General features: G+C 39.7%; 1 protein-coding gene across 3 annotated transcripts in view; it reads left to right on the forward strand.

The window, feature by feature from the left end:
• PAXIP1 (PAX interacting protein 1) overlaps positions 1 to 13,797 on the forward strand; it is a 32,574-nt gene continuing 18,777 nt past the window's right edge. For all 3 annotated transcript variants that reach the window (XM_090143141.1, XM_090143142.1, XM_090143144.1), the window contains exons 1-5: positions 1 to 434; positions 3,568 to 3,702; positions 5,920 to 5,963; positions 10,432 to 10,495; positions 11,321 to 11,434. In XM_090143141.1, coding sequence (XP_089999267.1) covers positions 348 to 434; positions 3,568 to 3,702; positions 5,920 to 5,963; positions 10,432 to 10,495; positions 11,321 to 11,434 — 444 coding nt within the window. In that variant the 5' untranslated portion in view covers positions 1 to 347. The remainder of the gene's footprint in view (positions 435 to 3,567; positions 3,703 to 5,919; positions 5,964 to 10,431; positions 10,496 to 11,320; positions 11,435 to 13,797) is intronic.

Consider the following 13,797-nt stretch of genomic DNA (forward strand, 5'->3'; position numbering starts at 1 on the left):
CGCGTGTGGGGGGGGGAGCCGGGCCAGGCTGCCGGCCCCCACTTCTGTTCGGAGACGGGGCGACGAGCGGAGGTCGCGGCCGCCGAGCGGGAGTAGGGGTCGTTGCGCGACAGCGGAGGTGGCAGTTCGGAGGGGGGAGCCGCTCGGTGCCGGCGGCTCTGCCCACCCCTCTGTGCCACCCCCGCGTCCCGGAGCGGGATGGTGCGTCCCGCAGCGCGCGCCTTGCTCGCGCGGTTCGGCGGCACGGCGGGGGAGGGGACGGGGGGACCCGGGCCCCGCGGTTTTGCTCGGCGGGCAGCGGGCGGATCGAGGCGGCGGAGAGACGCGCCGTGCGGGCGGCCGGCAGCATGTCGGCGGGCGAGGAAGAGCTGAAAGTCCCGGAGGAGATGTTCAAAGACGTCAAGTTCTTCACGGTGGGAGACATCGACCCGAAGGTACCGCCTCGGCCGCCCCTCGGGCTCCTTCCCGCCGCGCGCGTCCCCACAGCCCCGCTGGGGGTTGGAGGGGGGGCAGGGCGGGATCGTCCGCCTCCGCGCAGACGCTGCCCCGCGAGCCTCAGAGCGCGGCGGGCCGGAGGGGGGGAAGGCGGCCGCGTCCTCTCAGGGGCCGCGCGGGGAGCGCCGCGGTACCGCCGCTCCTTCGCCACCCGCCCGCCATGGGAGCCGGGCGGCCGCGGCGCGCAGGCCCCGTGCAGCCTCGCGAGCGGAGGAGGGGCGGGAGAAGGGACTTCCTGTGAGACACGGGGCTGGCGGCTGACCCCGGCTGCGGGGAGCGGGGCTGCCGCTCGTTGAGGCGCTGAGGAGAGGCTGAGGGCCGCGGGGCCCGCGCGCGCGGACGCCCGGCCCAACCCCGCACCGCGTGTGTCCGTGTGTCTGTCTTGGATCCTTTGCCAGGTGCGGGAGTTGAGGCTTTGTTCCCTGTGGGTTGGTGTCCTGGCGTGCACTGAGCCTGAGGGGCAGTTCCAGGAGCACCGCTGACCTGCGAGATGGGTTCTGTAGGTTAAGTGTGAACCGCAGCCTTGATGTGCGACCGCACAGGACCTTAAGGACCTTAACCTTAAACTGTTTGGAAATGGTGCGGGGATAACAACTCAAATCCTGTGGCTGCAACGGCATTGTATGAAGATGAGTGCAAAACACAGCAAGATGCCTGTTACTGTATAAATAACGGCCCCAAAGGCATGCTGTTAGGTTTGTGTTGACATAGCAGTGTTGCCTGATGGGGAGTAAACAAGCAACCACTTGGGCAAGTTTTATTTTCACATAAAGTTCTATCCTTCGTAGCAATGTCATTGTTACAAGGCTTGGTTTGCTCTGGATGAAGTATACAGAATACTCATCTACTTGTGGTTGAGCTTCAGATAGATTCCAAAGCTTAAAAAAGCTTCACACAGAGTTATGCTTTTATGTACCAGTGGATGCTAGGTTGAATTTGAAAAGCAGTTCATTTCTTCATCCTTTGGGCATGAGCACAGTTAGATCAGCTTGTTTCCAAATGTTTTCACTGAAGAGCAGTTACCTTAATAAATATTGAAACAACACAAGTGAGCAACCTAATCAAAACAAATCCAAGAGTTAGAAAGGAAACATCATACAGTCGTGTGAAAGCTGCATACCCACTACCTGTTAAAGCATATGCGGCATAAACTAGAAGGGAAACAAAAGTCTGGAATTGTGCCTGACTGTTCTTTGGCAAATGAGGGAGAATTAGGCTGCTGGCACTCAAATTTGAATCCATTCCATTGGGATGTGCACTTGGCTGTTCTCACCTTGCAGGAGGTGATGACTAGATGTCAGCTATTATTATTTTTTTAGGTGCTTTTATTGCTTTCCTAAATGTGTAAACCCAAACCGTCGAGCTTTGGTAACTTTGGTTAAAATCAGTATTTCAAGCAGAAAGAAGGTGGTGCAATGTAGCATGAGGATTTTAAGCAGAGTATTTGGTTTCTGATTATTTCTTGTTCTATTATAATAGCATTTGTTTGGTATCCATTGCCTTAGTTCAGAGATTTAAACTCTTCTTTTGTTTCTTCTAACACAACTTTTAGTAGGAATGATTTAAATTTTTCATGCCTGGAAAATTGAATTTCATTTAGTGGATTTAAGCTTGCACCTGAAGCACAGGATTTTTACAATAACTGTTTTAGGGCTTTAATAGTTAAAGGTGTGTGTGTGTGTATATCCATCCCCCTATACAGGGAAAAATCTCTGGGTCACTGCTTCACTGTCACTGCTTCAGCTGAAGAAGTCACATGCTCTGGAAGGAGTTTTGAAGCTGACATAGGCTACCCTAGGAAAAGTTTTCTTCATACTCCTTTAATCCTGTGGAATCATCATCCATCACTTCACCATGTTAGACTTACAGCCTGGTACTGGCATAACTTCCTGCACGACCAAACTCTTTGCATTGACTCTTTGGTACAAAACTAAAACAAACAAAAAAGTCTTCTTACTTTATTAGCTGTACCTCATGCTGTCAGATTTGGATGCTTGGCTTTGATTACAGTTTCTCCTCTCTTTAGCTTTCCCGTAAATAGACAGTTGAAGGGAACATGTAACTTGCAGAGCTGTGCAGGACAAGGAGCTTTGTGCGATGGGCTGATCTGTATCTACTGTGGTGCTCATGCCAGTTTGGTTCTGCAAAATCGTTACAGAGTCAAACTATTCATTTCAAATAATAAAATGAAAAAGGAAAGAGTGATCTTCATTGGCGTTTTAAACATTTAAACTTTAGACCTCAGTTTTTTTGAATGCTTTTCTCCTATTCCCCTCCACACCCTCTGCCTCCTGCATTACCTTTATTTATATTGAAGTGAGTCTTATTTCTTGACTCCCATTTTTTTTTTATGAGCAGGGCTAGAGAGAATGGTGAAATCTTAAACAGACACTTTACGTGCTGGCCTTGCAAAAAAGGGGTGAGATGCACTTTGTGAGTTGTGAGGGCTTTTTGTGATCACTGAAGGCAGAGTAATGGAATTAAAAATTTCTGCTTTACCACTTTAAAGGAGTAACTCAGAGGGCATATGTCCTTCTGCTTTGTATCTTCCTTTATGTTTTTCTTTGTTTTATTAAAATCACTTTTAGTCCTTCATCAATTCTCAATACAGCAGCTCTTTGCTAGAACCTCCACTTCTCAGGACAGTGGTTATGACTGACCTTACTTGTAGGGCCTTCTCATATCCAAATAGTGTTGGTTTTTTTTTCCTTTTTCCACCTGCTTTTCTATAGCTTTCATAGCTACACGTTGAGTTAGGTTGCTTTTCTTTGCGCCAAGTGTATTCAGAGGCTTCTGAAGCTAGCATATGGAAAATCAAATGCTGAGGAGAGAGAGTTCCTTAGTCTGCCTGAGAAAAAAAACAGTTTTTGAGAACTGTATGTTTTGGAAGAATGTTGAAACATTCCAAATTTCTGCCCCAGCCTGAAGTATTTTGGAAGTAAAACTTCAACTTGAATCATCAAAATGCAGCAGAGTCGCAAGCCTTGGGAAATCAGGACTTAAATGGGTTGCGTTTGTCAAATGAAAGATGATAATAATTTTTCACTTCTTTCCCTTTTCTTTTGGGTTTAGGTTATTCAACTTCTGAAAGCTGGGAAAGCAAAGGAAGTCTCTTACAATGCCCTGGCCTCACATATTATTTCAGAAGATGGAGACCATCCAGAGGTTGGAGAATCTCGTGAAGTTTTTGATCTCCCTGTGGTAAAGGTGGGTGACTCCTCCATTATACTGTCTGACATAGCTACTGGGTTATGGTAATAGAAAATACCAGTGTTTAGATAATGTCTGAATGAAACTTACCTTTACATTTCTTTTAGTCTCATTTCATGACTTTTTCCCTGAGCTGTAGACTTTTAGAATTCTGTTCTCTCCTTTCCTTTTGTGGTTATTCTGTATCTGGTGATCTGTTGATGGCTTTTCTTTTGTGTGTGTGTCCCTTCCTGAAATTCTTTCTTCATTCATCTATCTGTGGGACGTTGCACTGTTCAGTTTTACTTAAGAACTTTCCCGTTAGGAACATTTCTAAGAAGTTTCTGGCAATGGAAAACCTCAGCATAAAGGTGTTGAGATTGAGATTGGTTTTTTTCCTTGTTTGTTTTCAAACGTACTTGGCAAGGTGCAGAACTGCATATCATTAAGGTTGGAAAAGAGCACTAAGATGATTTAGTGCAACCTTCAAGCCATTCCCCCCCCATACCACCAAACCACATCCCTCAGTGCCACATCTGCCCTTTTCTTGAACACCTCCAGGGACTGTAACTCCACCACCTCTCTGAGCGGCCTGTTCCAGTGCATTATCACTCTTTCTGAGAAGCAATTTTTTATAATATCCAACCTGAACTTCTCTTGACAGTGATTTTGTGGATTCTACATACGTGTACAGTGCTAGTTTTCAACAAAATAAACTTTAGAAAAATAGACTTTTTCCCCATATTAATTTTTTCAAGTCTTTGACTTTTTTCTTTCTTACAATGAAATTGTCAGTATTTTGTTACCCTCTTGCTATACGGGTTTATTTTTCCAGTGAAAGTTTCCAGGCTTCATGTTTGAAAATGTGAGCTTGTTGTTCTGCAGTTCATGAGCAACGAGAAAAAATAATTATTATTTCTCTGCCAGTAGTTTTGGGTGCGTGATTTTGGTTTATTCTTTCTATATAGTTGCAGGCTACAGTACTGAATTTTGAAGCCTTATAGCATGAAGGTTCATCTGGCAGTGGAGAAGTATGAATTGCCAAATTCTAAAAAATAAGGGGTGCTTAGCACAAGGCCTTATGGTTTTAGATGCGAGTGATAATTAATTATAAGCTTAGTTCTTGTTTTTAATCTCTCCCTTTTATGAAGTGTTTAGTGACATTGTTTCAGTCTTGAAAAACAAGAAGACTGCAGCCATTTTCATGGGATGGAAGAGCATCATTGTCCTAGCAGTACTTTCTGCTATTGGCTGCCTTTCAGCGAAATAATTTAATTTTCTTTTTAAGTACTACTGACTAAACTTTCTGTCATTTGCCAAACATGAGGCCTTTCAGTGATGTTGCTTAGTTGGACCTGGAAAACATTGCAGCACGTTCTGTAATCAAGAAGATTAGACTTAGTGTTAAGGGAATGGAACTTGGAGGCAAAGGTAACTTCCTGCAGAAAGAAAAAGGATAGAGAGTAAGGAAGAGAAAAATTTGAGGGGGAGAAATCTCCCAATTTTTCTTTCTTTTTTTTTTTTTTTTTGCAAACTGTAGAACTAAAACAAACAAACAAAAAAACAACAACAACAACAACAAAAACTTGAGAGAGAATAGTATGAATAGGGACACCATACACAGTTACAGTATATGTGTGAGTATTTGTATGCCAGGGGAGAGGAGAGCGTGGGGAGAAAAAAAGTCATATTAAATGGGATGGTACTCCTTCCTTCTTTCTTATACTTTGTATCAGGACCACTGTCCTACATGGCCTCTATTCTTCATTTCCTTCTCTCTCTTTGAGCCATTCTGTTGCTGTGTACCATTAGTTAGGTCTATCACCTGTGTGCTTAGCAGCCAGCATTATGTGTATGCAAACCCCTTTCTGTGTAAGGTTATGGTTCCCAACTCCTTGGTTAAAATGTAAGGTAGGGAATTGATATTTTAGAACTGCGTGCATGAGTAAATACTGTAAATAGCATTCAAACAAGAATGGAATTAAAAGACAAAAGAGTCTTTGGGGGAATATGGGAAAGTTGCTGTATGATCTTTGAGAACTTTCTCTATTAACTTACAAATCAGTCAGAACGTTTTTTTTGTAAAGCCCTAGGTAAAGTGTCTATGAAACACTTAAACTTTAAAGCTGAGAGATGGCTATTGAAACTAGGTGCACTGCAAAGTTGGTCGCTAACTTGCACTTCACTCATGCAGTATGAGTTTGTTTTTTCCATCTCATGATTTTTGTTTTTCAGCCTTCCTGGGTGATCCTGTCTGTTCGCTGTGGAGCTCTCCTTCCGTATCCTTTAAGTTAAAATGTGATGAAATGCTGTAGGAAACATCTTAAATGCATTTCACATGCATTGAGTGAATGAAGATTGTTACATGTATGTACATCCTACATTTTTGAAATAATAGGATATATTTTGCTTGTTAAGCAAAGTGTGCTTAGAGCTTCTTTGTCTTGCTTTACTTTTCCTCTTCCTTTGGCTATTTTGGATAAGCACTTAATAAGCACTTGCAGGAAATTTGTTATCAATAGCTCAAACGTTTGATGTTGATCATTAACTGAGGATCTGGGAGAAATGCTGGAATGCCATAAGGGAATAATTGTTGGGACGGTGGAATAGCCTGTTTTTATGGCCTTTTTAAGAGCCAAAGTTAAGGAAGAAATAAACACAATACTTCATGTCCATACTCTTAGTAATGGTGCTTTGTTAACTCATCATGATAACACTGCTATTATTACTTAGCTTGACTCTGTCTTTTGCAGACTGTTGTGGTTTATGTTGGCTAGATTTCTGTTTCTCAGCTTGTTTGGAGCATGTATTCTTGCATGTGGACAGTGCATTCTGTTTTATTATTTATTACTGTTTCATCTTTATTTGTTTTCCTTAGTTTCTCTTTGGATCCTAAGGATGATGAGAATGACTGTTATTATAGGATGAAATTCATGCATTTTTTTCTCAGCCCATTCATAATAGGGATTATGTTTATGCAAAAGCTGAAGCAGAGCAGTACATTTCAGTACAGATACCAGCAGATGATTGCAATGAACAGCAGGACTAGGGAGGAAGGCTGTCAGGCATGAGATCTCATTTTGGAAGGATAGCAGGTGGTAGTGTTCATAATGGAAAACAAGAGGTGGTAGAAGCCAGAGTCCAGGTGTTCATATTAGAAATTTCAGGTCTTAATGTGCTTTAGTGATACAGAATTCAAATTTTATATCTCGTATTTCAAAATAGATGCCCTTGCATCTATTTGTGTGTCTGGGCTGTTTTGAAGATGCCTTGTATATCTTCTACTAGGAGAATTTAGCTCAGGGAGTGAGCTGTGGAAGGAAAAGAGAATAAAAAAGCATGATCTACTGAGGTACTTAAAGCTGTTTTGATCGTAATAATGAACATGTCAAATAGAATTCATGAATTAGTATGAAACATTTGCTGTAGTCGTGGACTATCTTCTGATCTAAGGAGAATTTTTCTTTAATGATTTCACTTCCAAAGGTAAATGATGCACCAAATGTGACATGGCAAAACCCAAAATACTTCTATACTCAAATCAGTTGCTGTTGTGTGATCTAGGCTGGTCATTTTTTTTGTATTTTGTACTAGAAATAACGTGTTTATCAGCCTGTCGTTATCAGGAAGGGTTGGAAAAAAGAAAGTGTAAAATAACTTGGAATTATTTATATATTTTCAAACTTGTTTAATAGAGCATTATATGCTCTCCCATAGAGAAGTTGCATTTTATTTATTAGGCAATAGGTTTTCTGTCTGAAACTGTATGTTTTCAAAAGGATGCTTTAAGTTCTGATTTTATTACAAACCCAGAAGAGAAATCAACAGATAAAACGGACTGGTGCAGTCTATGACTAAATTGTAGCAAAAAGTGTGGGAATGTAGACCCGAATGGCAATTGCTTAGGAAGTCTTTATTGTGGTTATATAAGAGCAGCCAAATGAAACGACAGGTCTCAGGAGGATCGTATTCTTGAGTTGCATGGAAGAAAGCTTTGTACACCTGTCAGCAATAAATGTGTACTTGGACATTTACTTTTATTTTTTTCTAGCCCTTAGAACCTGGTGGTTTTGGATTTTATTCAGAGCTCACTAAAATAGGTTGTTAAGTCTTAACATTGTTCTGTTTCAGTCTCTTTATGACTTCTACTGCTGTGGCATCCGGCCTTTCATCAGGGTTTTAGGTACTACAATAAGGAAAAAATGTTGTAGTTAATAGTAAACAACTTTTTTTTTTCCCAGTTGATTGGTTTGGAGTTCTTTTTAGTTAAGGCTTTGAGATTCAACTTTTTTTTTGCCTTTATTTATTTGTATTTGTGTTGAAATACTCAATATACTGAATTTACTAAGGAAGCAAGTGCTAGAAATACCTTTTGACAGTTAAATAAACAGATCTAGGAAGAGCCTTAAAGATTTTGTTTACATTCCAATTTTGGTACTTGATAGGCATTTGACTATATAAAAAATTAATGCAGAATAAACACAGTAATTTTTCCTTTTCCTTACAAATACATTTTAACATTCTGCTGTGAAAGTTGTTTCTGCCAGAGGGGACTTCGGAAGGCAAGGTGCTCTGTTCACTGCTAACTGATGTCAACAAAATCTGACTATCCTGCAGTTAAAAGGAAGGAACAGGAAAAGGAATGTGGAAGCAGCCTTCCTGGAGGAGAAGATGAGAGTTTTGTGTGTGAAAAGCTACAGTTACAATACCAGAAAGGGGGTGGTGATTTCTTTCTTATTTCTCTTGATAGCAGCAAATGCAGTAGTGATGAGGAAGGTTGGTTTGGGGTTTTTTTTTTTTTTTTTTTGTGGTCTTGTGTACATATGTATGATGAAAGGGGGTCTGAGCACTTCTGAATGTTTGTTGCTGAGAAAAAGAGATGTGAGTTTTGTCACATCACTCTTGTTTTTTCAGGCCCGCTTAGAGCGTTGTTCTGCTGCTGCTAACTTGTGAGACAATGTATTTCACTCCTGTTCTTTAGAGAGTGCAAGCTGGGGTCAAACTGATGGGCATCTTAGAAGTTACGTATTGAGCTGCTGCTGCTTTGTGTGCTGGAAGCAGATGCCAAAGCAAAGAGTGGACAGTTACACTGTTAAAAAATGCAGTACTGAATCTTTGCATTAGATGAAATACTGAGCGACGCTGTGAAATTTAGGATGCTCCTTGGACTTGTATTTCTTGGAGTACTCTGGATAATGGCAGTAAATCTGTTCTTAAGTTTTAATGTACCCTAGGCTTTGTTCTCAGTTTTCTATGTGGTGTTTCTTCTGTCTCACAATTTTAACTATTGCTGTGCCTCTTGTCAGCAGCATGAGGAAAATAATTTTGTTGGATGACAAAAGTCTTGGTATTTATTTGCTCTGTGGCACACTGTACATTTGTTTTTGTAATCTGTTTTTCCAAAGAATTATATATGTACTTTAAAACCATATAAAAGTGTGGAAAAGACAGGGAGGCCATAAAATCAGTCCATCTATTTTTTCCACCTCGCTTCTGTCAAACCATTATCTCTCCTATTTCATGAGTCCTGACCCTCCCCAGCCCCCATATGGAGACTTAATTCATACATCTTCCCAGTCACCTTACAGCAGTGATGCAATGTATTGCTGGAGTTTAACTTCATTACCTGCTGCTTTATAGCCCCATGTTGATTTATTTGAGCCACTCTGACCAGGGAGAACAAATGACTTCTCTTTTCAGCCTTTTATGGACTTGAAGATGTTGTCTTAACTTCTTAAGTCTATCAGTTCTGGTTCTTTCAGTTTCCTCTCATAAGTCTTATTTACTTGCTCTCTCTGTAAGAAGTTCTTGTTGCTGTTTTGCATACTGTTTCATTTATCCATCTCTCTGATGCATCTGAAAACAAATATACATTGCTGTCAGAGATCTTGGTGAGTGTTGAAAGTATGGTGGAAAACTTTACATTAATTCCAGGCTGTGTTTCTGTTTGTACATACTAATGTGATGTTTTCTCTGTTTGTCAGTCACAGTGGTGCCTGGATATTTTTTTCCCCACAGAATCTGTTGCCTGGCTAATTTTTTGTCCTATTTTGTACCTTGGTATGAATAAAATAGCTGTAGAAAATCTGATACTTGCTTATACTGATCTGTCTGCTTCTTTTTTCAGATCATCTCTGTAGTACTTAGTTTGATTTGTTATTTTCCTTGATATGAGTTTATATGCTTGTTGCTCAGCACCTTTTGTGGACTTGATAACCATGTTGTGTACTAGGAGAACGTGTTTCTACTTTTCCAGTCTTTGAGAATTTGAAAGGGCAGGCTAGGTTCCAAAAGATACCTTCAACCCCCCCAGAAACCAGTTATTTTATGGAATTTATTGTACACCATATTCATCCTGTTTTGTCTTTTGCTGACTGTAACAAAAGTTTCTTTGGATTCTCACTTCTAAGTATGGAAGATAAGCAGTCAGTGATAACAGAAGAAAGCTCTGATAAAGACTCAACTCCTGTATGCTTTTCTTCCTGAGCATCCTAGGATAGAATTGAGGGGGCTGTTCTGGGAACGTTTGTGATACTACCGTAATTGGTCATAATGTTAAAGATGTCCTTATCTGTTTTATGCCTTTCTTTCCTTTTTTTCTTCTTTCTGTTATACGCAACTTGAATTGTAAACAAATCACACGCTTTTAAAAGTAAAGCTTGAGAGTACTATCCACATTGCTTTATTTCCTTCTAATGTTCTTCAGGAAACTCTCATTTATTTACATCCTTGACACCCGCTGTCCAGTGTTAATGGCTTCTCTCCAGAATCGTGTCAGACCTTTTTTGGAGTTACTGCCTGTCTCTCTCAGGTAAGAGGTGAACCATGTTTCAGTGTACAGAGTGTGTGTGATGCCTCACTTTTCAATGGAGATATCAGTATTTCTGTTGTAATGTGACTTCTTGTGTGCAAGTGTGAATTAGCACCTTAAAGTTTTTTCACTTGGAAATAGTTTTCCACTGAAAATGAAGTCTTGATCATTTGAAACTGAACATTCAGTCAGTAATTTATCTTGTATTCAGCACTGTGATGATTCTAAAATGAAGAGTACAGTATAAAATCTTTGTTCCTATTTTTCTGTTTAGGCATTAGCACAAAATATTCAGACAACCTGATATACGTGCTTTGCACTGGAAGCTTAATAAGGATGCCAGTGAATAAATTAAGTGGAAGTGGCTTCAGTAGCCTGTGTTCATACCCAGCTCTGTGGCTTAAACACACATGGCTTTCTTGTCAGAGCTGATCATTAGTGTTAGAAATAAACCTTTGTTTATGTAGGCTGTTAATTTGGGGTCTACTTGTTAATAAGCTTAAAAAATTCTCCTAAGATAAGAAATAAATCCTGTTTGCTTGATCTCTAATGTTTACTTACTGTGAAAGGTGATATACTAGAGTTCTGTGTTAAAGAACTTCCTCCCCTATACAGGCTACAATGGTTGTTTAATGTCTTTTCCTATTGAGTCTTTTTCTATCACCTCTTTTCCTCTGTGATTTTCATGATACTTTGGTATTTAAAAGAGATAGGTGGGGGTATACTAGCCAGATTTGTAAATGAGGATGGCAAGAATTGTACTGAAGTTCCTTAAATAGAGGGCAGCTAGTTACACAGAGCTAAAAGGCTTCTTTACCTTCTTAGGTTTCATCTGAAGACCGAAATACGCTGTGGGCTTTGATTACTTTTTATGGTGGGAATTGCCAGCTGAACCTGAATAAGAAGTGTACGCACTTGATTGTGCCTGAGCCAAAGGGGGTAAGAGTTTATTACGTGTACATTTCTTCCTTTTGTCACTCTCATTTGCTTTTGAATAATGACAAATTTTACTTCTCCCTGAAGTTAAGATCCTTCAGCTTGTTTGTCACACTTAAGTGGCTAAATTCACTGGTTATGCACTGCTGTTAATCAGTTGGTCTTTATTTTCTGCATGGTTTTAAGCCTCATTAATCTGAAATATGTCCAGTTTCATACTGTCGTTTCTATCTCTGGTTTAATAAATCGTGTTATTCTTTATTTTGTTTGTCCTAATCTAATTTGACATATAATCATTAGTGATGATGACTTGTATATCTGTAGCTAAAATCAGTGGAGAAAAAAAAAAAGAAAGAAACAAGTTGGAAAATTGAGTAAAATACCCTTAGATTTTATGCCTTGAAAGGAATACAGTGTGAAAGGAGGAACAGATTTCTTACTTTTTTGAAATACAACTCTCAAAGACCCACAACACTTTCCTCTTAAAAAGGACTAAGCAGTACGCAGCATTCTTGCACAAGTTCTGATCGACAAAGTACTTATGCTTCCTATCACTCCCTTGTAGGAAATGAAATGTTTTTATGCAGCTGGAGAAACTGAATCACAAAGGTTAGGTAACTGTCTAAAGGCAGGACTGAACCCATCAGAATAGCCTTCAGTACTGTGATGGCTTTGGTTATAATAGTTCCACTGAAACTTTCTGAAGTGTTCAGATAATCATCTCCCTGAAGAGGAAGGAACACTTGTAATTGATTTAGTGCATTAGTTCAGAGACTAAAAATACTTAGAAGAAATTGAGGCTCACTTAACAAAAATGCGTGTGTAGATTTTTCTGGTTAATGTAGTGGATAAAGGGAGTTTTTACTGCAATTTTCTGCGTTATATTTTTTATCCTTTAGTAATATGAGAACGTTTCTTCATCACTTTTAAAATTCTATTCTGATCAGAGAGAGGCTACGTGGGTTAATTATTTGTGAGTAACTCTAAGGTCTATATATCTCCTTACATTAATATATAATACTTTTTCAAGTTAAATTTTATACAAATTTAATATATTATTGTTCCACCAATAACTTTTTTAGTATTTCCAAGTTAATATAAACTATCTGAAGAGGAAAAACATATAGCTATTGAGATGGCTTGAAACCTCTACATGCAACATGTAGGAAAGTGCTTTAGAAAAATCATGGGGTGACACTGGGAGAAGGGAAAATTGCTTGCACAGTATGGGTAATGCTTGCTTTTTTTCTCCCTGTTTCATTTAAAACTTTAAAAGAGCTTTTAGGGTTTATTTTCATAGAATCATAGAATGGCCTGGGTTGCAAAGGACCACAGTGATCATCTAGTTTCAACCCCCTGCTGTGTGCAGGGTCGTCAACCACCAGACCAGGCTGCCAGAGCCACATCCAGCCTGGGCTTGAACACCTCCAGGGATGGGGCATCCGCAGCCTCCTTGGGCAACCTGTTCCAGTGCGTCACCACTCTCTGTGTGAAAAACTTCCTCCTAATATCTAACCTAAACCTCCCCTGTCTCAGTTTAAAACCATTCCCCTTTGTCCTATCACTATTCCCCCCCATGTAAACAGTTGTTTACATTATTTTGGTCAAGTCAGTGATTTTTTTTTTTCTTCTGTGGATGCTAAAAGGATATATTGAATACCATCTTAGTTGTCTTTTCCATCGCAGTAATATGGAATAATGACTTGATTGAAGAGCATCAGTAACTAAAATTGAATGGGCAATGGTATGCATTTAAGTGTCACCTTAAATCATAAACTTTTTAGGATAAGGGCACTGTCTTAAATTTACCACTTGAACAGAAGAAAACATGCTAGCATTTCATATCTTTAGGACAAAATAATTACCTTGCTTTGCTTCTGCAATGAATAAATAGAGGCAAACGTATGGGATGATTATTTAAAACACATCTAGGCCTGCTGCTCTGACATGCACTGCAAGGGTAACTGCAGTAGCTTGTAATGAATAGTTTTGACGGCAGTGAAAGCTTGAATGATTGATTTTGTCTAGACATGAGATGATAAAACAAGGTTCTTAATAATTCTCACCACAAAAAAAAAAATAGAACAAAAACTTTCTATCTGCAAATAAACTGTTTCATCTGCAATCTCTTTATTGGGTATGAATGACAGTTTCATTGTAGGAAATAACTCTAGAGAATCATTAGATGAAATTAATTTCCTCTGTACCCACTGATTGTTAATTTATATTGTCTGACATATGAAGAAAATCCCAGTTTAATCATTTTTAAATATTAGATTCTGAAATTGGTTTCAGATCTCATCCTAAAAGTTTTTTTTCACTATTTTGATATTTGTGAGGAGTTTCTATCAGAGAGGACATTTGAA

Source organism: Phasianus colchicus, chromosome 6 (genome assembly GCF_987193195.1).
Source record: "Phasianus colchicus chromosome 6, bPhaCol1.hap1.1, whole genome shotgun sequence".
Taxonomy (NCBI): domain Eukaryota; kingdom Metazoa; phylum Chordata; class Aves; order Galliformes; family Phasianidae; genus Phasianus; species Phasianus colchicus.